This window comes from Hypanus sabinus, chromosome 21 (assembly GCF_030144855.1).
Source record: "Hypanus sabinus isolate sHypSab1 chromosome 21, sHypSab1.hap1, whole genome shotgun sequence".
Taxonomy (NCBI): domain Eukaryota; kingdom Metazoa; phylum Chordata; class Chondrichthyes; order Myliobatiformes; family Dasyatidae; genus Hypanus; species Hypanus sabinus.
The window spans coordinates 27,616,055-27,640,733 of record NC_082726.1 but is presented as its reverse complement, the minus strand read 5'-3'; the positions used below and the strand labels follow the sequence as shown (position 1 = coordinate 27,640,733).

The 24,679-nt window shown below is 42.0% G+C and overlaps 1 protein-coding gene across 1 annotated transcript in view; it reads right to left on the bottom strand.

Annotated features, from left to right (window-relative positions):
• Positions 1 to 374: 374 nt before the first annotated feature.
• Positions 375 to 24,679, bottom strand: part of LOC132379254 (protein mono-ADP-ribosyltransferase PARP6) — a 217,487-nt gene continuing 193,182 nt past the window's right edge. Inside the window, exons 22-26 of the mRNA XM_059946956.1 lie at positions 20,954 to 21,023; positions 19,550 to 19,629; positions 14,534 to 14,597; positions 4,767 to 4,851; positions 375 to 468 (exon numbers count right to left, since the gene is read on the bottom strand). Coding sequence (XP_059802939.1) covers positions 375 to 468; positions 4,767 to 4,851; positions 14,534 to 14,597; positions 19,550 to 19,629; positions 20,954 to 21,023 — 393 coding nt within the window. The remainder of the gene's footprint in view (positions 469 to 4,766; positions 4,852 to 14,533; positions 14,598 to 19,549; positions 19,630 to 20,953; positions 21,024 to 24,679) is intronic.

Sequence of the window (24,679 nt, the reverse complement as noted above, 5' to 3'; positions counted from 1 at the left end):
ACTAAAAATATAGTCACATATTCAGTCAAAATTGTGCAAAATATTTATTTTTTTCATACATATAATTTAATGAAACTGATGACATTTTCTTGTCAAACATACACAATACAGTCATACAAAAAGCACATTCTATATATATATTTAAATATATATACATATATCATAACACCATTACAGCACTGATGCATCATCGGGGATAAACTAAGCTTGATTTTTCTCCTGTTTTGGCTTTAGAAACCTTTCCCGCCAAAAATATTTAAAAGGATCCTTGCAAAAGCCAGGGCAAGAAGATTGAGAATGGTTAAGGTGGCTCTCAAGTCTGTAAGGAGAATCCTTTAGAATGATTTACCAGCGTTTTGCTGAGTTTGGCTGGTTTAAACCTGAGTGCCAATAACACGCATAATTTCCTTCTGGATTTTGGGGTCCTGAGTATTGATGTTGGCATCTCCAACTTGTCCATCTTCGTACCTGCAAACAGTGATGGCATTAATGTTAACTGAACATGTTAAGTTAATTCTCAAATCATGGGACGTAGAGAGCAATACAGCACAGATACAGGCCCTTCTTGCCCAGCTACCACATTGTCCACCCAGCTAGTCCCAAGTGCTTGCATTTGTCCCATACCCCCCAAGCCCCAGCTCTCCATGTACCTATCCAAGTGCCTCTTAAATAACATTGTACCTGCCTCAACCTCGTCTTTTGGCAGCTTGTTCCATATATTTCTCCACCCTCCATGTCAAAGAGTTGCCCTTCAGGTCCCTTTTAAATCGTATCCCTCTCACCCTGAACCTATGCCCACTAGTTTTGTATTCCTCTACCCAGGGCAGAAAAAAACTGTTTCTATCCACAATATGATCTTGTGAGCTTTCAAAACTGCAAGCTGTTTTACAACAGAGCAGCAGAAATAAGTGAGAAACCTGAAGAACTCAGTATAGCTGATGATACAGAACATCGGACAGTCCAGGCCTTTCAGCCCACAATGCTATGCTGATCTTTTAACCCGCCTGAAGATCAACACTTCCCTGCTACATAGTCCTCCATTTTTGTTTAATCCATCTGCCTATCTAAGTGTCTCTTAAATGTCCCTAATGCATCTGCTTCTACCACCACCCTTAGCAGTGTGTTCCACACACCCACCATTTTCTGTGTGAAAAGGCTTCCTCTCATAGAGGTATACAAAATTATGAGGGGTATATATCAGGTAAATGCAAGCAGGCTTTTTCCACTGAGGTTGGGTGAGACTGCAACTAGAGGTCATCGGTTAAAGGTTGGAATGTGAAATAGTTAAGGGGAATATGAGGGGAAATTTCCTCACTCAGAGGGTGGTGAGAGTATGCAGCGGAAGTGGAGGATGCAATTTTGATTTCAGCATTTCAGAGACATACATGGATGGGAGCAGTATGGAGGGCTATGGTAATCACCTTAAAATTATGCTTTCTCAGATCAGTCATTGCCACCTTGGGACTAAGGTCTTGATTGTCCACTCTATCTATGCCTCTTATGTTATACATTTCTATCAAGTCGCCTCTCATCTTCCTTCACTAGGAGAAATGCTCTGGTTCGTTCAACTTTTCCTCATAAGCCATACTGTCTCATCCAGACAGCATCCTGGTAAATCTCTGCACCTTGTCTAAACTTTCCACATTCTTCCCAAAATGCTTTTGTGCAGATAGCCAGGATGTGCAAAGGGGGTTAATTCCATTAGTTTTCATCCAGATTGAAACTGAACCTTTCATGCACTAGATCAGTCTCCAAATAGAAAGGGTCATGGATGATGTAAAAATGGAGGGATATATAGGGGGGAAGGGTTAGATTGATCTTAGAGTAGGTTAAAAGGACAGTACAACATCATGGGCTGGAGGGCCTGTACTGTGCTGTAGTGTTTTATGTCCTATTCAAGGATAGAGCGGGAACATAGGTTGAAGATCAGTTACATTCTTGTTAAATTGCAGGCATTCTAGAGAGGCTGAATGGCTACCTTCCTCTCCTATTCCTTACGTTCTTATCTGTGGCAATGCACTGAGAGACCAGAATGGGCCTGGCCTCAGAGGTACCTCTCACCAGGCTGATTTGTGATGGATATGATGTTTGGATTTTCCCATGAGAACAAACATCTCAGAATCTGATGATTCTGGCTGCCAGTGGCTGGGTGAACTGGTTCTCTCACCCAGCAGATGTACCACAAGGAAGAATGATCTCAAAGAGGACACCCGCCTTCCAAATGCGTATCACCTAGTAACAGCTCACCCACTCTCAAAGGCTTTTGAGTTATTTGTACATGCTTCTGATTGTCAGTGGCATTTAAAAACAGTTGAACAATAGTCATATAAATAATTTAACAAAACATAAAGTGCTGAAAAGAATGTGAATTGAAGTAAAATAATTTGAACACTTATCTTTATTTATCTGATCCCATGGATCCAGTGTTCATCTCATAAGGATGCCATGTGCAATGGAACCTCTCTTCAGTGCAATGACTCTCCGCCTTTGGGCAGGATTGCATCTGCCCTCTCATCAGCACAACTACACTCCGCCAGTGGGCAGGGTCCTGTCCACCCTCTCTTCAGCACAATAACACTCCGCCAGTGGGCAGGGTCCTGTCCACCCATGAGGCAGACAAAGGGATGTGGTGATACGTGACCTGTGGGTTGTTTCAAAGGCCTACATGCAGTGGAGTATGTCCTGAGGCAAACAGAGCTTGAACAGCTTTGACATACACAAAATGCCGGAGGAACTCAGCAGGGCAGGGAGCATCTATGGAAAACAATACAGTCGATGTTTTGGGCAGAAACCCTTCAGCAGGACTGGGGTTTCCAGCATCTGCAGATTCTCTTGTTCGTGATTTAAACATTTTTGATTTGGCCTAATGGGTGGCAGTTTCCTCCACTGAATTATAATTGCATCTTTCCAACAAACCCGGCAACATCTGTTGTTATTTTATCTGATGTCAACTTACTGACTACCGGGGTATGGGAATTATCTGGCAGAACTTGAGCCCTGAACTCACAACCCTAAAGGTTGCTAGTTCGGAGCTGTAACATGCAGACAAGTATGGAAACAAGATCTTCAACCAACTAACTTTACACTGACCTGTGTAAATTGCACTCATTTACACTAATCCAATCTGATTCTCTCCTCATTCCCTTCTGCCCTCCCCAAATTCCACTACACAATCACAAAAAATTACCACAATTAATTAACCTACGAAGTATAGTCACTTGGTCAGAGAGAATGCGCACACCCTATGCATTTCACTCCAAGGTCTGGATTCTCAGCACTGGAAATGTGATATATTTGTCCATTCCTATAGATCCAGTGAACTAACTGCACTCCGGCCTACTCTGGATGAAACTGAGAAATGCGTTGAGCCCTCTCCTGGGTATAGCAGCTGTCCGACACCATTTTACCTTAAATTGGACACCAGCTACGCCACTCGTTTGGCTTGAATTTTGTATCTAATTGTACAAATGAAAATGAAGAACTATCAGCTTTAGTGTTACATCAGAAACCATTTGACATATGTAGGACTCTCAGTACCAGTAACTGTGGTGTTAACTGTTCAGGTTAACAAAATGGCTTCTCTGTATTGTTATAATGAAATGGCTTCTCTGTAATGCTGTAATGGGTTTCTGTGTCTGGTACGTTTGGGTTATGACTACCGATAAGGGGGAAAGTAATCAATGGAGAATTGTTATACTATCTTGTATGTGTAAACTGAGTGGGAGTTCGCGGTCTTTTTCGGGAGGAGAGTGAGGAGGACGGACGTGTGAGGAGCGGACAGCGCTTCCAGAGCGACGGATACTGGACGTCGGTGGTTCGGACAGTGGCCAAAGGCTCAGAAGGTCATTGTGGATGGAACCAGAGGCATGAGCTCCAACGTATTAAAATATTATGTGCACAAACTGATAAACTTATTTATTTGTTGCCTTTAGATTATCTGTTTCCACTAACCCATCACTAAGAGATAACTATAAAGTTGCAATTATTTACTCGCTTTTGGGTGTATTGTCTGGTATTTGTATTGCAAGCGTGTACTGGGGGGCATTACTCCGTATTTACACTGAAATATTGCACTATTGGCGGGGCGACAGTGGTTCACCCTAGGCGAATGGGGGGTAAACTGGGGGCACAGAGGCTACACATATAATACTTGAAAGAAGACTATTGAAAAACGGTGCAGAGGAGGTTCACCAAATAGATTCTGGAGATGAAGGGGAGATTGAGTCTATGATGCAAGATTGAGTTACCTGGAACGATATTCACTGGAATTCAGAAGAATGAGAAGGGATCTCCCAGGAATATATACAATCACAAACTGGATAGATAAGATAGAGGTGGCAAAATTGGTTCCACTGCTTGGTGAGAATAGAACCAGAGGAAATAGCCCTCAAGATTCAGGGAAATAGATTTAGGACCGAGATGAGGAGGAACTGCTTTTCAGAGAGAGTAGTGAATTTGTGGAATTTTCTGTCAATAGGGATTACATCATTAAATACATTTAAGAGATTTCAATGGATTCTTGCATAATACAAGAAGTAGGGGTTATGGGGAAAAGGCAGGTGGATGGAGTTGTGTAGGTGAATCAATCATTATTGAATGTTGCAGTGGGCTTGATAGCCAGATGGCCTACTCCTGTTCCTAGTTGTTACATTCCTCTGTTTTTCATCTACATTCCAAGCGGCAGAGAGCGATTGGCAACACACCCAGTCCTTATGACGAATCAGTACTGGTACATCCCAGCAACCTCTTGTACTCGTAATACTCACACAAAAAAGAAACGAGTGCAGACGTGATCCGAGACAGGGCAGACCCAAATATTCCCATGTTTCTGAAGGTCTTTTGAAGTTATAACTAACAAAAGGAACATAAAGAGAGAAAGGTCAACAATCAAGATTTCACTAAATCTCATCAGCATTCTGTTTCACTATTGATTTCAACTAAGTGGACATTACTGGGAGACAGCTAGGTGATTCCCTCTGCTCAACTTCGTAGCCGTCTGAATTGTTAAGAAAATGGAGGAGTCTGGCATAAAATGGCAGAGCTTGATATAAAAATTATATTACACTACCCTCTGCCATTCTACACTAAATTCCAGAGATCAAAAACAAAGTATGAAGCAGGTATTCTTCAATCCTGATGTCTTTGAATTGATGGGTAGATTTTATTTCTGCCAGTAGTTTCCAGTGGTCTGAATGCTCCAATCCTGCCCTCTCCTGTAGTACTAACTTGCTCACCTATTAAAGCTTCTGTACCGTACAAAGATGTGCAACAGCTTACTGGTAGTTCAAAAGCAAAGGAATTAGGTTAAAAGTATTATATTATAACACTTTTATTGAAGTAAATTGTGGCAAACTGTCACTGCAAACAATGAAGAGGAGAGGGAAGGCAAAGCGATTTTGCGAGACGTGCCCTGCTGGTGTGCTGCAAGACTGACGCACTTGGAGTTAGAGCTACGCTGGTTGGAGTGAACGATTCAGAGGGGAGAAGATGGGACAGGGGAGTTCCGATGCCCGTCCAAGTGGCCCAGGTGCGAGGCTGGATCATTCTAAGCGCTGAGCTGATTTGGAGAGGTCGAGAACAGCTTCTTCGGTAGTGAAATCCAGGTCCAAAGCGAATTGCTGGACAATGTGTTCTAAGCCTGGAGTGACTCACCGTGGTGAGGCCCAGATCCTAATGTGAGGACAATCTAAATGCCGGCCCAGCTAGATAGGAAGGGAGGGTGTCGGGCAAGGTTGGATCGCTCCAGGCGCGGAGCCAATTTCGGAGAGGTGGGGAAAGGCTCTCTGGCAGCAAAATCCAGGCTTGGAGTGATTCATCATGGTGGGGCCAGGTCCTATTATGAGGTTTAGACAATTTAAACACCAGACCAGATAGACTGGGGGCTCCTCTTTCTGCAAAGCTAGACCTGTAAGACAGCCCCCGGCTGCTGTGCTTTGTGTCTGCAAACTGTGCAGTGATTTGCCCCACTACTATGATGAACCGAGTACTGAGGCTTTGGGCCTACTCTGGGCTGCTTCAGAGATTTGGATGTAAGGACTCAGTTTGGTTCAGAATGCTGTTGTCGTTCACTTCTATTGTTTGCGTGATTTGTTTGTGTTTTTTCTCTCTTTCTCCGGGGGCACTGGGAGTTGTTCTTATTTTTTTTTAATTGGGTGCTTTCTTGCTCTGTGACCACCTGTAAGCAACCAGAACTCAAAGTTGTATATTTTATACATTATTTGATAATAAATGCACTTTGAATCTTTGAAAGCCATTGTTTTGTTTCTTAGATATTGATTTCAATATCCTCTTATTCCTATGACTGTTCCTCCATGGCCTTCCTCGAACTTATATTTGCATCCTCCTAGAGCTCTATAGAAATCTCCTTTGATATTGTAGGATTTTGTGAATAAAACATGTGAGAGTCATTTTATGTGCTTAACGAAACCTTTTACTTCCATTGTGTACAAACCAAAAGCAATCGCATTACACTGGTGTCATTACGTCAGGCACCGTCTCTTAAAGTGAACACAACAACTCAATGACAGCGTTTGTGAATTGTGTCGAACAGTTTCTATTATGAACGATATGTGTCATCTGTCACCCATTTCGTTACCCTACACAGGCCCTCCAAGATTTCTCCAAAACCCGTATTTGTTTTGGTTGGTGTAAGAGCAGTTACCTCTGGCATGCTCATGTGTGTGCTCACACGCACATGGTCACGTTGAGATGCAGGGGGTATGGCTGGGGAACCATCCAGGTCTTGTGGGTTCAGTTTAAGGCAATCTACAGAAGTACATTCAGGTTTACCCTTACTATCTGGAAGGGTAATAAAACTCTTCACACCACTTCAAATCACAGAACAGGCCATCATATTGGGGGTTTAAGGAGATGTTAACGTACATCATGGCTGACAAAAATGAACGAGGTAGAATGTAGGTCAACTGGAACCCAAGAATGCTGTATGCCATGATGGGAGGCAGGAATAGCTATAAAAGAGGAGGGTGGAGCACTGTTGAGACACCGACCAGGCAGTCGTGGCATTGGGAATAAAAATCACCCGGCACCCATAGCAACTCAGTTGCAGAGGTCTGCAGGTCCTCTTTTGGAGCCATTTTGAGCCCCAGCAGGACCCATGGAAGATGATCATGCCAACACTCGTCCATCAAGGAGAGCCTCAAAGCAACCTTTCAGAAACGTTGAAATCGCTCGCACAGCCATTGGACTGTGGCTGATATGCCATGGTGTGATGCAATTTAACACTGAGGTCGTAAGCGGCCTAAAAGTCTGACATGGAATGGGGATTGCGGTTGGAATTGGCATCAGATGGGTTGTCAAATTAAGAAATCTAGGTGTTCACGACTGCCTAAGGCACACCTGCAACTGTTGTCAATGCTAGAAGGACAACCTCTGGCCATTTGGAGACATAAGTAAGGAGATGTGGGAGAAGCCATGAGAGAGGGGTAGAGGACCACATTGGCATGGTCAAACACGTTGCTCAGGAACCTTGTAAAGTGCCGATGGTGCCAGGACGTGATGGTTAATTTTCACCCATTGCAACTCAGGCTGCTCTCCAGTCTCACATGTCCTTCCTAAGGCTATGCCACATGCACTTTAAAGCAACCAGTTTTTGTGAAAACTTCTGCCCAGCTACAACAGGCCATGAATGGAGTTAAAAACAGTATGCCTCCAGTTTACAGGCACTATGGGCGACCAGATGAGATATCGCACAAAAGAGAAACTCCTGCGTCCCCAAACTAGATGTTGGCCAACTGCAGGCCCATGCTGTCCTGTAAGCCTGGACTTCTGGGTTGGTAGCTTAGCTGACTATGACACAGGCACAGTCATCCCCAAGATGTTTGGTGTGAGAGGCAATCAGCCCCAACATTATTTTCCCCTTCAATGTGCTGTATGTCAGTTGTGAATTCTGAAATAAGGCCAGTTAGCTTTGCTGACATGCAGTCCAAGTTTAATCTGACTCTTTGGCCATCTCATGCATGAGGGGTTTGTGGTCAATGAACATTATGAATTGCCAGCCCTCCAGTAGAAAATGAAAATGGTGGACAACCAGATAGAGACCAAGAAGCTTGAAGTCAAATATGTTGTACTTTCTCTCAGTGGATGGGGTAGGGGGAGGAGTGAAAACAGAGCTGATGGCTGAAGGAGATGAGTTGCTTCCATAATCCATCCAACAGTTCATGCACAGCACCCAGCGTCTAAGGTGTCAGTAGTGATGGCTAGAGGTGTGTTGGGGAGTGGGTGCGCCAGTAGGGTCACGTTTGAAATAGCTCATTTGGTGTTGTCAAATGCTCTCATCATGTCTGCTGACCACTCAAGTGTACAGTTAGGGGCACTGCCTTTAAGGGGAGCATAAGTTCAACAGCTCCCGCAATGAAACACTGATAGAAATTCACTATACCCAAATAACCTTGCTGTGCTTTGGTAGTACGAGGTCGAGGAACCTCCATAATAGCAGTGACTTTTGAAGGCAGGAGTGTTGCATCTTCTGTGGAGATTCGGTGGCCAAAAAAGTCAATCATAGACAAGCCAAACTGGAATTTAGTGGGGTTAATAATCAGCCCATATTGTCTTAGGCACTTGAAAGGTATGCACAGTTGTGATGTGTTTAGTTTTGGATTCACTGGTGCAAGTATGTCATTCAGGTAAACAAAAAGAAAATGTAAGTCTTTTAACACAGAGTCCATTAGTCGCTGGAAAGTCTGTGATGTATTTTGCAGCCCAAATGGTATACGTAGTAACTCAAATAGAACAAATGGGATTATAATAGTAGTTTTGGGAACATCCACAGGTACCTGATGGTAGCCCCTGACTAAGTCCACTTTAGAAAAAAATATCTTTGGCTAAACATGCCAACAAGTCCTGAATATGTAGGACCAGGTAACGATCAGGGGAGGTGGTACTCACCACGTGGCCAGCAACCACCTTAGGGACCATGAGGTGGGGTGAAGCTCAAAGGCTATTCGACCTGCCTACAATCCCAAACATTTTAATGTTACCAGAGTCAGTCTTCATGGTGGCCAGTTTTGCTGAGCTTAGTCTACGTACACAGGCATGGCCTGTGAGTGGGTTATGGAAATGTGGAGCTCAACCTTATGCTTTTGACTGTAGTTGAAAATACGGACTTGGTGAGGTTTAGGAATTCATCCAGCCGGTGAGTGAATTCACATGTGGTGGTGCATGTGCTAGACAGAGTTGTTGTGGGGAATTCACTGGCGAAGCAGGGTAATGTCCCAAAGTTCTTTGCATCCACAAGCTGACAGTGCTTAAGCTCTATTACCAGACTTTTGGTGCACAGGAAATCTCCACCAAGCAGCGAGGTCGAGCAACTTTAGCCAAGACGATGTACCATGCGTAGTGTTGTCCACTGGAGTATAACATCACGTGTTGTGGTGAACTACATATACCTGTCTGGACACACCCCCTGCTGACTGCTCCTGTGGCTCCTCCCACAGACCCCGGTATAAAGGCGATTGAGGCCTGAGCCCGGCCTCTCTGTCTCCAGGATGTAGTATGGTGGTCAACCACTGCTTGTTCTTTCTTCCAGTCAATAAAAGCTGATATCTCGCCTTCACGTCTCAGAGAGAGTTAATGATGGTGCATCACATGTCATGACCCAAAGTTCGGATCCAGCTGCTATTGGCTGCCTCCGGTGAGGGTCCATCACTCTCTGCCTTAAAATCAATGGGCGATACTGGCAGCACACTCACTTGAGCACCAATGCTACACAGGAAGTGTCGCCCTGAAATGGTGTCCATAATGAGCAGATGACTCTGGCAGCTGGAACCCACAGTGTTCGCAGACCTCCGATACCCCGGGGTGCTTGCCCTGTTGAAACTGCATGTTCATGCCAAAGAGTACGTGGTGAAAACATAGATCCGATGTTGTCTAGTTCTGAGCTGCAGGCATGAGTATACCGGAGGCCCTGCAGACTGAGACGGGGAAAGGAAGAGGAACAATGCACCTCTGCCTGGCTGAGTTTAGACTATTGGCCATTTTAGCAAACTCCCTGTAGTCCTTCACGGGTATATTAGCGAGGGCTGCGTGAATTTGATCAGGCTTTAGTTGTATAAAGAGTTCCTTAAAAGTAAAATGATGGTGATTGCCCGGGAGAGATACCATGTAATCCATTAGTTCTGAAGACCTACCATCACCCATTTCATCATGTTCATTGACTACAAACCCCTCATGCATGAGATGGCCAAAGAGTCAGATCAAACTTGGACTGCATGTCAGCAACGCCAACTGGCCTTATTTCAGAATTCACGACTGACATACAGCACATTGAAGGGAAAATAATGCTGTGGCTGATTGCCTCTCACACCGAACACCTTTGGGATGACGGTGCCAGTGTGGCCGTCGGCCAAGCTACCAACCCAGCAGTCCAGGTTTACAGGACAGCACGGGCCTGCAGTTGGCCAACATCTAGTTTGGGGATGCAAGAGGTTCTCTCCTGTGTGATATCTCATCTTGTTGTCTTCACCCACAGTGCCTGCAAACAGTTAGTGTTCATAGGTTCATGGAACATTCAGAAATCTGATGAAAGAGGGGAAGAAAAGAAAGTCAAGCATCTTGATACAATCATTAGTGGCTGAGGAATGAGACAATGCCAGCCTGCACTTGTCTTCATAAATACACTTTACTTTCTTTCATCTCCTACTTGTCATCAAAGTTCTCTTTAAAATCTCTCTCTTTAGCTATACTTCCAGTTATTTACCATGTCTGTCATTTACACTTTATGAATCATTTTTCTCCTACTCTTCCTCTGCTGAGAGGCTTCACAGGATGTTTCAGTAGGTTAAATGCACCGTTTCATCCTTTAGTTGCATTCATTATAACCAGTGACAGGCAGGGTAATTGCATTTACTGACACACTAGGAACCTGGAGGATATAGCAAGAGACATTGTAGAGTTAACAAACTAGTAAATAGGAATCCCACTGATCTCCTTCCTAGTACTTTCCCTGCTACACCACCCTTGCCATCATTAAAGGTCCCATGTGTGACTAAACTGTGCCTGCAAATCAGTCAGGGTCATCTATTGTATCAATCTGTTGCTCCTGGTGCAGCCTCTTCTACATTGTTGAGACCCAACATAGATTCAGGGCTCATTCATCCAGCACCTTTGCTCTGTTTGCCGCAAAAGGCATAACGTCCCTGTTGCCACAGGTTTCAATTCAGCTTCCAATGTCCATTCTAACATGTCTGCCCATGGCCTCCTCTACTGCCATGATGAGGCCAAACGCAGGCTTGAGGAGCAACACCTCATATTCCATTTGGGTAGCCTCCAACCTGATGGCCCAAATTGATTTCCCTAATTTCTATAATATCTTGCCACCTCCCCCCCCCCCCCATCTTTTTCCATTCCCCATTCTGGTTTCTTTCTCACTCTTTCTCTTCTCCTCACCTGTATAACACCTCTCTCTGGTGTCCCTCCTCCTTCCCTTTTCCCCATTGTTTTTGTCCTCACCTATTAGATTTATTCTTCTTCAGCCCCTTATTCTTCCACCTATCACCTCTCAGCATCTTTCTTCATTCTCCTCCCTCACCTTCTCCCTCCACCTCCTTATTCGGACTTTTGCTCCCTTCCTTTCCAGTCTTGATGCAGGGTCTCAGTCAAAAATGTTAGCTGTTTACTCCTTTCCATTGATGCTGCCTGAGCTGCTGATTTCCTTCAGCATTTTGTGTGTTTTGCACAGGATTTCCAGCATCGTCAGAATCTCCTCTGCTTATCTGCTTTTTTTTTAGATGCACTTGTTCACAGGATGTTAAGATTGCTAACACCGCCATCATCTATCTTTTACTGTTGTGGAATTGAGGAAACAATTAAGGGTCAATAGGTTGGTGTTTCTAGAGTCACATATACGCCAAACTGGGTAAGAATGGGGAATTAGACATACTAGAGATTCTACAGATGCTGGTAATCTTAAGCAACATGTACCAGGCAGCATTTAAAAAGAGAAATAAACATCTTGACAACTTAGGCCAGCAACCCCTTCTTATTTTGGCTTCTGCCCCCTTCTTTTACAGTCCTGATGAATGGCCTCAGCTCGAAACACCAGACATTTCTTATCTTCCATGCTGCCTTCCCTTGTGAAGTTTCGCCAACACATTATGTGTGTTGCCTAGTGTCGCGAACTTCCCTGAAGGGCTTGCCTATTCAGGATTGAAAGGATAAATCTTTTGAACTCTCCAGCAAAGTGACCTCTACACCTCTGTGATGTAGTTTCCATTGAACCTGTACATCACCATACCTGAGGATGAGGCAATAAGTTTCACTTGATAACTTAAAGGACATCAGCATGCAGCTGAATCTATTAGTTTCCAGGTTACCATTACTGGGGCTAATTTTAATTCCAGTGACTCAAAAAAATACAGATGCTGGAAATCTGAAACAAGCACAGAAAATACTGTAAATGTTGAAACAAGACTGCCCATGAAGAGTCCCAGACAAAGTGTTAACTATTTCCCCTTCCACTGATGCTGCCGGCATGCTTTTAGTCTCAGGTATTTTATATTTTAGTTCTAATTTTGGATTTATCCAATTAACTGAATTCTGATTCCCCAAGTATCAGGGTGGGGATCAAACTTATGCCGTAGGAGAAATGATCCAGAGTTCTTGCTGTTAATTCAGAAAATTCACAACTGCATTCTATAAAATGGTTAAGTATGGAGACAGAAGAGATTCTGCAAATGGCAGCAGTCTAGAACAAAACATGTAAAATGTTGGCAAAATTCAACAGTTCAGAAAGGGTCTCTGGACATCTCTTCATCAGGAGATCTCAGCAGAAAAGTCAACTGTACATTTCTCTCCACAGAGGCCAATTGCCCTGCTGAGTTCTCTCAGCAGTTTGTCTGTGTGGTTGAAGATAAAGAATGAATAACTTGTCTGCTTGCCTCCACATCACCATATAGTAAATTACATATTGTTGCAAGGACATGGCAGTGGAACGAACCCAAGTGCTGAACACATGGCACAGAGGCCTAGTTGGGAGGTGTTACGGTTGTAGCAAGCGCGGAATTGCTGCCTAGGGAGTCTTTATCTGGAGTCTTGGTCTTAGTAGAGAATGCAGGAACAATGCTAGACTTAGAACTCATAGTCCTAAGAACCATGGAACAAGGTTACTCATACATGAGTCAACCAAACGAACTGGCAGCTCCTTGTTGTGATCATGGAGTTCTTATACTGCATTTGCTGATGGAAAGCAGATGTTTGTAGTTAGTGGAACCTGAGAATGATTGGAACTAAATGAGGGGATTGGGGCCCAATTCCTGAGGAAAATAACCAGGTGGGTGATTGCCAGGAGGGACCATGACACATCTAACTTATTCTCTTACTTGTCTGTATTAACTTCATGCTCTTTGATTTGATTAGCACCTATCCTTCACCTTTAATATATTTACAGAAATCAAGCTTCCAGAGAGCCTTTGGTGGATAATTCCAATCATTTATCCCTTCTCATCTTGACCCTAAATGGGAAACCCTTATTTTGAGAATGTGGCCCCTTGCTCTAGACTTTCCAGCCAAAAGAAACATCATTTCTCCACCCACCTACCAGTCCTTTCTTTTTATTTATTATTATTATTATTATTATTATTATTATGTTCCTGTATGGTTTTCAAGTTCAAGTTTATCATTGTGGATATTCCAGAGTATAAACAGCTTGAAAATGTGTTTTTTTGCAGTAGCAGCACTGTACATTATAAGCATGACAAATATCAATTACATAAAGCTCAATTAACATAAACTACACACAAAAAAAATAAACACATCAGAGTACAGGGCCAGAAGAGTCTCTATCCATACCAGATCTATGTTGTTATGATCTTGCAAATTGTAAGGAGAGAACAACCAAAGAAGAGTCAAAATGTTCTGTTCAGACAGAGTATCTGATCTAAAGCTCTGTGTTTTTTCTCTCTCTCTACAGATACTGTCTAACCCACTGTGTGCTTCCAGCATCTCCTGTTCTTAGTTCTTCAGGAAACAGTATTTTGATTTTCATTCTGTTTTAGTGACTTTGAGTACAGAGTAAGTGTAGGCCAGGCAAATAACTGGCTACAATGCAATCCAATATAGTATTTTGTGTCAAATTGGATTCATAATTTTTCCTATATTTGCAGATGATGGCGTTTAGTGAAAAAGAGAGATTAAATGTCAGAAATCTAGACCATCTTAGAAAAGGAGGAAACACACTCTCGCGCGCACACACACACACAATGCTGGAGGAATGCAACAGATCGGGTAGCAGCTACAGAAAGTAATAAATAGTTAATGCTTTGGGCTGAGGTATTCAACTGGACTCATCAGGAATGTTTATCCTCTAGATGCTGCCTGATCTGCTGTGTTCCTCCAGCATTTTGTATGTGTTACTCTGATTTCCAGCATCTGCAGAATACCTTGTGTTTAAAAAAAAGGTCACTTGTTGTGGAATAATCAGGTAAGAGAAGATTATTTGTCAAATACATATATAGTGCTGGTAATTCTCAGCACTCCAACAGTGGTATGAGGCGAAGAAAAAAGCAATAGAGATTCCTACCTTCACAAAGTGCTATACAATTCAAGTTTCTACTCTGCAAGAATCTGGACTGAATGGGTCTCGTCTGTAGAGGGAACAAATAGATTATTAGTCAGATGAAAGAGCAGAAAATTGCTGATTTATATGCCCCAGGAGACTAAGAACTGAAAATGTTCTTTTCATGTTTCAATACATATTTTTACGTGAAGGAGGATTTATGATTAAAAAAAAGTAGTAGCTGAAAAGGTACCCAGCATCTTGGCTCTATGAAATTGTTTGCATATGTCCATGCATGTGCACGCACACAACGATATGCACACATTCATCTCCAGGACAACTTTCTACTCTACTGTTGTAAGATTATTAAATGGTTCCCTAGTTTGATAAAATAGACTCTTGTCTCACAACCTATCTTGTTATGATCCTGCACCTTATTGTTCACCTGCACTGTTCTTTCTCAGTAACTGTTACATTTTATTATACCTTGTTATTATTTTACCTTGTTCAACCTCAATGACTGTGTGATGATCTAATCTGTGTGAACAGCATACAAGACAACCTTTTCGCTGTATCTTGGTACACGTGACAATAATAAACCAATTCTAATTCAAATTTCATCCCATATACAGTATACATGCATACACCCTTTACGTATGCACACACGCAATTCCCATATGCATTTAAACTAAAGAGAGTGTTAGAAAGATTCACAAGGGAGTTTCCAGAACTGGAGGGTGCAAGTTAAAAGTAATAATTGAACAGGTTGGGATTGTTTTCCATGGAAGTGTAGAGGAAGAAGGTGACCACATAGAGGTTTATAAGATTATGAGGGACACAAGGAGAACAGACAGTCACAATGTTTATTTTTCAGCATAAAGGCACTAAAATTAGAGGCCACAGGTTTGCAGTGAGAGGGGAAAAGATTTAGGGAGAATCAGACAGGTAAGATTTTCCTCACAGTGTGGTAGGAATGAGCTTCCAGAGGTGGATACAATTATTAGTTAAAAATAAAGCCATTTGAACAGGTACAAGGTTTAGAGGGATTTGGACCAAATGCAGGCAAATGGGATTGGCTTGGACGAGTTAGACATAAAATTATGTTTCATTCTGTATAACCATAACCATGTATAACCACCACAATATGTAACTGCACCTAGAGCTGTGTGTCTCACTCTGCCATTGTTACATAGCTAACAGATGAAGCCAGTTCAATAGGGAATGGAGAGGGGCATGCTGGGAGTAGTACCACATACATCTATGAATGAAGTCTCAGTTCAACGAAGGTGTAAAACTGGATTAGTACAGCCAGAAGCACTGAGACAATGATCAAGTTGAGTAGATCTTGTAGATTGTAACAGAAGCAAGGCTTCAGGCAATTTGAGTGACTCAATGTAATATGAAGAAACAGCCGTAAGCATTGGATACACCAAAGGCTTTGTGATAAGACCACATCCCTGCTGTAGGACTAAGGACTTGCCTTCAATAACTAGCTGTACCTCCACCAGTACAGTTCTAACACTGGCATCTGACAATGTGGAAGGTTGCTCAAGTATCACATAAAAAAAAACAAATCCAATCTGTTAATTATCACTCAGTGAATCTGCTCTCCATCAACAACGAGGAGGTGCTACCAAGTGATAATCAGTCTGTATGTGGTTTTACCAAAACCATAGGGGAGTGTAGTGGTTAGAACAATGCTTTACATTGCCAACTGTAAGGCTGGGGTTCAATCCCCGTTGCCATCTGTAAGAAGCTTGTACATTCTCTCTGTGACTGCATGGGATTTCTCCAGGCATTGGGGTTTCTTATTTATCAAATAAGTACCAAAAATCTGAAATGCGGACATGGGAGAGAGTGTCGTTAACATCAAAACAGAACTTGACCAAGTGTGACATCAAGTAATCCTGGTTAAAGGGTATCAAAACACAACAAACATTGGGGTTATTTTTCATACAAAGGAAGATGACAATGTCTGAAACCCAAACATTTTTAGATGTATTATCAGTAACTGTCCTTGCATAGGATTGGTAGTGATATTCACTAATAACTTCATTATATCTAGTTCCTCAGCAAATGAAGCAGCCAATGCCAGCACACAACAAGTTTCAGGCAACATTCAGACATCGTTTGACATCAATAATACTACACAGTGACTATCTGCAACATTGCTCTTGCTGTTTTCCCCAATAACAGCATACTCAAAATCACAGAGGCACAAGAGAATGCAGATGCTGATCCTGGCAGAATTAACATTGAATTCTCCAATTTCCAGTAACTGTCCCCTCTGTCCCTTTTCTCTTTCCTTCTGATCTATCTTGCTGCATCATCCTTTACCCTCCCCTACTGTCATCCTCACACTCCCCACTGCTCCTATCTGTCCTCCTTATTTCCATTTCTTTATTTCATTTGATCCTCTTAGAATTATCTACTCCAGCCCATTTTCGTAATTTATTTTTTTATTGAAGTTCATCAAACAAACATTGCCATAAGATGTATTTCAGACATTGTACATATATATAATATAATCATATATATCACAAATCTCCACAAAGTATTTATCTGGAGCATACGCTTACACTTCCACCTCTTCATCTCCCACCTTTTGTTGCTATTCAAATAAGTTTATTGTTATATTTACCAGTACAAAGACCATAGGACAAAGGAGCTGAATTAGGCCACTTGGTCCATCAAGTCTGTTCCGTCATTTAATCACGATTGATTTATTATCCCTCTCAACACCATTCCCCTACCTCTTCCCATAACCTTTGATTACTTTACTATTCAAGAACCTATCAACCTATGCTTTAAAGATACCCAATAACATGGCATCAACAGTTGCCTATGGCAATGAATTCCTCAAATTTGCCACCAACTGACTAAAGAAAATCCTTCTCATTTCTGTTCTAAAGGGACTTCCATCTACTCTGAGGCTGTGGCCTCTAGTCCTTGACTCCCATAGTTGGAAACATCCTCTCCGTGTCTACTCAATCAAGGCCTTTGAATATTTGGTAGGTTTCAAGTAGATCCCCCCTCATTCTTTTAAACTCCATAAGTAGAGGTCCAGAGACATTAAATGTTCCCCACCCCAATGTATGTGTGGGTGCAATGAAAAAAGATGCTTGTAGCAGCATCACAGGCATAAAACAGCATCTAAATAAACATATCCCCCTCCTATCCTCCACCGCTGGTCTTTCACACTCCCCTCACCTGGATCCACCAATCACCTGCCAGCTCTTGCTTCATTCTTTCCTCCACCTCTTTATATTGGCTATCTCTCCTCTTTCTTTCATTCGCGATGAAGGGTCTCAACCCAAAACATTGTCTACCCATTTCCCTCCATAGATGCTGCCTGACCCGCTGAGATCCTCCAGCATTTTGTGCATTTTACTGGATATTCAGAACTATTATCAACAAAACATGAGCTAACCATTTACACAGAGTGGTAAATGAACTAAAGAATGCCTACAATTCAAGGCAGTGCTTCAGCAGGAAGGAGCAGATATCCTGAAAGACTCACTTAACACCCAAAGCATTCCAACCATCTACAAGTTGTGTCAAGAATTTGTCAGAGCAGCTCATTTGATTGGTTTACATCAACTACCCTGAAAATTTCTCCCCTCTATTACCAGGGAATTTGGCACCATCTATAGTTAGTAACTTCTTAAACCTTCCACCTCTACGACCAACATTCTTCTTCAGCCCTTTACTTTTACCACCTATCGCCGCCCAGCTTCTCACTACATCCACCTTACCCCACCCACCCACCTTCATCTTCACCTTTTAACCTTCCAGCTTGCACTTCTTCCCCATCCCCCACTGTCTTATTCTGGATTCTCCTCCCTTCCTTTCCAGTCCTGAAGACTCCTTATCCCTCTCCATTGGTGCTGCCTGACTTGCTGAGTTCCTCCAGCATTTTGTGTGTGTTACGCCGGATTTCCAGCATCTGCAGAATTTGTGTTTACCTCTACCACCGAGAAGCACGAGGGCCAGATGGACATGGAAACACCTCCATCCTCAAAGCCACACACAATCCTGTCAGGAGAATATATTAATGATCTAAGTCTTGGCTCCCTCCCCTAATTCTTTGTAAATGCCCCTTCACCAATCAGATGGCAGTAAATCAAAAAAGTCTCACCACTGCCTTCTTAGGGCCATCTAAAGTTTCTTGTTTTTCTATTACAGTAAACAGTTAAGAATTAACCATGTTAACCAGATTCACACTTGTTCAGCTTTATAAATGCCTGTCAGTCTTGTCATCATTAGGGATGACAATTTTTCTTTCCATGTTCATTTAGTTAACTCACTGAGTTAAAATTCCTCAACTCCCAAGGTGAGATTTGAATGCTTCATTTCCAGCTTGGTAGCCTAGACTTCTGACTTGGTTCAGTATTTTAATTACTATTCCCGTCAGTACCAAAAATGAATCACCAAAGTGCCAGTCAGTTCTCTCGGAGACTTTATTTTCTTAGTAGGTTATGGAGGTTCACTGAATACTCCAACAAACTTCTGCAGATGTATTGTTGAAAGTATTCTGTCTCTTTGCATGATAGTCTGATATTGCAATTCAAATACGCAGGAATGTAAGAAGTTGCAGAGACTAGTGTACTCGACTCATTACATTACAGGCACAACCCTCCCCACCACCGGTGGAATCTACAGAAAATGCTGCCTCAAGAAGGTAATATCCATCATCAAAGTCACCCACCATCCAAGCTGTACCGTGTTCTTGATGCTACCAATGAGCAGGAGGTATAGAGCCCGAAGTCCCACACCATCACGGTCCCTTCAGCTATTTAGTTCATAACCAGTAGAACTAATCACTACAGTCGTATAACTACTTAGAGTACTTCGAGCCAATGAACTTCTTGTTTTTATTATGTTGTTTCCTGTAAAAATGTCTACAATTTGTGTTTAATTTATATTTTTCTTGTGAATGCTGCTTATACAATGCTATGTGCCTGATATTCATTGCACGTGCAAAGGACACAAAGCTCGACTCAGTTTGACTTGACTAGGAAGGAAGTGTGCTACTAATACCTGGGGGATTGTGTTCATCCGGTTGTAGCGCAGAACCAGTTCATCCTTGGATGGCATGCGGTGCTGCCCTTTGCCCATTCCTACAAAGCAAACACTCATTTACATTACCAGGATGGTCATCTACTGACTGCCCATGGATACAAACAGGCTCTATTTTTACAGTTGTCCATACATCAATTTTGTTAGTAAGTCAGAAAATACACAAAAATCACTCGAGACAGTAACCAAGACTCCACAGTGTTATAATGAACAGCATAAAAACACATAAAGTTGATAGTAAAGAAGCATTACTAAAAGTGGGGACAGAGGGGAAACTATTGTAATTCTACTACGCATGGGAACAGATGTCTGAATGAATGTCAGACTTTAAAATGTAATAATAATATGAGAGCTCAGTTTTATGTAGGTACGTCCATAAATTGGGCACTTGTATCCCAGAGATGGCCTGTATTTCCATCGTAATTTAAAAAAAAGACACCAGGAATTCCACAGGAGGTAATCTGACTGAGGGGCTGCTTTCAGATTGGCATTATTTGCATACAGATGTTTGATGAACAGAACTAAATTCCAACCAAAATCCTTACACGCCTTAAAAAACATGTAGACTACTCAGGTGAAATTCTGTTCAAGTAGTAACCCTTGTGTTCCTTTACATCAATGAACTTTTGTGTCTGTTTTGTCATGTCATTTATGTGTAACTAATACATTTCCAGAACTCACATGGGTTAAAAGTTCTGCCTTGAACAATTGTGCATCTTAATGTTGTCTCCCTTTGTCTACATCTCAGCTCTGTTTTAATGTCTGATCTGTACCACTCGATAACAAGAAATAAAAAGGTCTGGATAAGTTAATATATTTAGCTATAACAGCAACTTCTTTCATTCTGACGAATTTACAAAATCACAATAGCGACTGTTTGTTGGTTTTACAAGTTAAGTTTCATATTAAATGTTTCAATATTTTATGTAATGTAATGATGTCTCATTGAGTGCAATATTGATCAGGAGAATTCAATCTCAGTCACTGAGTTTGTTCATCTCAATCAAGGTAGCAGTGGTGGCATTGAAGTTGGTCTTGGCATTTATGAGATTGGATAAGGTAAAGCTAAATCAAACATGCAAACTTCCCAAACAACTTGACTTCTCAATTTTATCCAGTAATTGTGAATGAAATCAAGGTTAAAATGTATTGTGAAGATGGAATCACAATCCTTTCCCAAACCCCTACCCAGATGCACACTCATGAGTGAGAAGACACAAGAGACAGTATGTAAGAAAAAGGTTTTTTTTAAATGCAGAGAATAATAACTTGGAATTAAGTTAGCACGGTCAGGAGCTGGTGGCATATTGTTCTGTAAATACGCTTTGACGTGGGTGAAGCAATGCATACATAAAGGTCACTTACCTGAGTAACCGAAAGAGATGCTGGAGATTGGGCTGAGATAGATTCCTTTGCCATAGGCTGCACCGTGCAGCTTGTAAGAGACAGCAGTGTGATCGTTATGACTATAGATGAGCAAATACTTGAACTGTAACCAAAGGCTTCAATATATCACAATATTTACATGGAGAGCAAACTGCATTATCTATAAAGGTTGCATTGGGTGTTCTCTGAAGCTAAAAACCCTACATGGAGTTTGGAGAAATTACAGTTTTCGGAGAATGTGAAAGATGGCACCCGTTGCTGTGGCCAGAGAATTTTACCGAGGTTTTCTGTGTTGTGGTTATGGATGTGGATATGGTTTTGGACTATGGACTATGGACTGTGGATTTGCAGTTCAGTCTTATAGTTTTTAAAATTCTGGTTTTTTTCTTGTTTTTTTGAGTGGGGGAGGGAGATTTGGAGGTCGATGTTGTGTTTTGTGCAGTGGAAGTGAGATCTGGGGGTGGAAGTTCTTGTTGCATTTTATTTGTTTGTTTCTGTGTGTGGGGAGAGGAGAGATTTGGAGGCCGATGTTCTTTTTGTGTTTTGTGCAATGGAGGGGGTGAGTTTGGGGGGTGTTGATGTTCTTGTTGCATTTTTGTCCGTTTTGTTGTGCAAGGATTGTTCAGGGGCTTGTGCAGGGATTGTTCAGGGGCTTGTGCAGGGATTGGTATCATTCAGGGGCTGATGCTTGTTGCGCTTCATCTGGGAGTGGGGGATTTGGGGGTTGATGATGCTGCTGTTCTCTTTTTTTCCCTGGTTTCATGACTATCTGGAGAAGCAGAATCTCAGAGTTTTATACTTTGTTAATAAATGAATCTTTGAATCCTTTAGTGAACGGCTAGGCAGTGGTTGGAAATTGTTTCTGTTAAGTGAACCTGGGGTGCAGGTGAGATGGGGAAATATTTTTGGACAGAGTGCAGACTTACGAGGATAGTGCATGGATTAAAAGGCACTTATTATAAGGAGTGGTTGGACAAATCAGTGTTGTTTTCTCTGGACGGGTGGTGGCTATGGGGAGATATGACAGAAGTTTATAAGCTGATAGTGGGCATGGAAAGAGTAGATAGCTAATATCATTCTCCCAGGATCAAAATATGTAATACTTCACATTTGAGGTGAGAGGGCTAAGTTCAAAGGAGATGTGCGAAGCAAGCATTTTTATACAGAGATTGAAGGGTGCATGGAATGCAAAGTCAGTGATGACAGAGGAGATAAATACAATGGAAACAATTAAAGTAGATAGGCAGATGAATGTGCAAAGAATAGAGGGATAACGATTAAAAACACAAAATGCTGGCAGAACTCAGCGGGCCAGACAGCGTCTATGAGAGGAAGTAGTGATGATGTTTCAGGCCGTTGTCAACCCTTGATAAAGGGTTTCGGCCCGAAACCTCGTCACTACCTCCTCCCATAGATGCTGTCTGGCCTGCTGAGTTCTGCCAGCATTTTGTGTTTTGTATTTATTTCCAGCATCTGCAGATTCACTCGTGTTGTAGAGGGATAATGATCTTGTGAAGGGAGAAGGGATTAGTTTAGTTAGATGTTTAACTACTAGTTTAATTAGTTTGGTACAACATTGTGGCCAAGTGGCCTGTTGCCGTGCCTTACTCTTTGACCTATGTTCTAATTGAAGCTGGGCAGATATCAAGATGAGGATTTGTGTGATCTTAAATGCACACATATTGATTAATTGGTACTGATCACTTGTTGAGTGTCGTGCATTCAATACTTCAGTAATGTTTGAGTCATATGGTATACATGTGTATAGATTGATTAAGCATTCTTGTTCATTTAAATAATTCACTACAGTTTATATGTATAAATATGTGAATTGCATACATCATCACGCTACTATGCCTTACTGAAATTAGACCTGCATTTCAGACTCCTGTCTCTTCCTTTGGAGTAGCTTAATGTTTTGAAGTTCCAAAACCTAACATCTAGTATCAACACATTCTCCTTCTGACTGTCTGAGTACTCTGGCTCAACAAGTTCACTGGCCGCTATCAATTTGTGTTGATGTGTGGAAGTGAGATTGCTGGGTATGTGGGGAGAATAAGGTTGGATTTATGTAAATTATTGGTTGCTGCTCATAATGGAGTCAGCAGGGCAAAGACTCTTTTACCATGTAGAAACTGGGAAGGCAACTTTACAAGATACAAGGCTTGCAAAGTAATGAATCAGTCACTTAATGAAAATTAAGAACTAGAGGGCAAAGATTTAACATAAGAGGGGAGAGATTTAATAGGAACTTAGACCACAAGATATAGGAGCAAAATTAGGCCTTCTGGCCCATTGACTTTGCTCCACCATTTCATCATAGCTGATCGATTTCCCTCCCAATCCCATTCTCCTGTCTTCTCCCCATAACCATCCATGTCCTGACTTATGAAGAATCTATCAATCTCCACCTTAAATACACCCATTGATCTGGCCTCCACAGCCATCTGTAGAAACAAATTCCACAGATTTATCACCTTCTGGCTAAAGAAATTCCTCCTCATCTCCATTCTAAATGGATGTCCCTCTATTCTGAGGTTGTCCTAGAATCCCCCACTACAGGAAACATCCTCTCCACATCCACTCTGTCCAGACCTTTCAACGTTCAACAGATTTCAATGAGATCCCTACTTATCCTTCTAAATTCTAGAGTACAGGCCCAGAGCTATCAAATGCTCCTCATATGATAAGCCTTTCATTCCCAGAATCATTTTCATGAACCTCCTTTGAATGCTCTCCAATGTCAGTACATCCTTTCTCAGATAAGGGGCCCAAAACTGCTCACAATACTCCAAGTGAGGCCTCCTCTGTGCCTTATAAATCCTCAGCATAGCATCCATGTTTTTATATTCTAGTCCTGTCAAAATGAATGCTAACTTTGCATTTGCCTTTCTCATCACCAACTCAGTTTGCAAGTTACCCTTAGTGAATCCTGCATGAGAACTTCCCTTTGCACTTTGGATTTTTGAATTTTCTCCCCGTTTAGAAAATAGTCCTTGCTTTTATTCCTTCTACCAAACTGCATCACCACACTGTATTGCATCTGCCGCTTCTTTGCACAGTCTCCTAATCTGTCTAAGTTGTTCAGCAGCCTCCCTGCTTCCTCACCACTACCTAACTTGAAAGGCAACTTTTTTTTAACGTAGAGTGGTATGCATACGGAATGAACTGCTGGAGAAAGTGGCTGAGGCAGGTACAATAACCACATTTAAAAGACACTTGGACAGGCATATGGATAGTAAAGGTAGGGATAGAGGGATAGGGGTAGAACACAGGCAAATGGGACTATTTTAGATGGGCACCTTGTAGACATGGACAAGTTGAGCCACAGGGTCTGTTTCCATACTGTATGTTAGGAAAAGTTTACAAAAATCCTGTCTAATGGGGCTAGCTTAGATAGGCAGCTTGTTTGGCATGGACAAGTTGGGCCAAAGGGCCTTTTTCCTTGTTGTATGACTCTCTGATTCTAAATAAGAAAATAACATCCTAATTCACTTACTTGCTAACAGCTTCATACATGTCAGAGCTTTCCCACAGAACTTAAATATTTTAATACTTTGTTTCTCTAAGAATTGGGACATTGGATGAGCCATGCAGTCTGTTTACCAGCACTTCAGTTACAAAACAGGCATTAAATGTAAATCTGCTCAAAGTTCGCATACTTACATTTTTCTCAAGATATAAACTGAATAACAAAGACATACC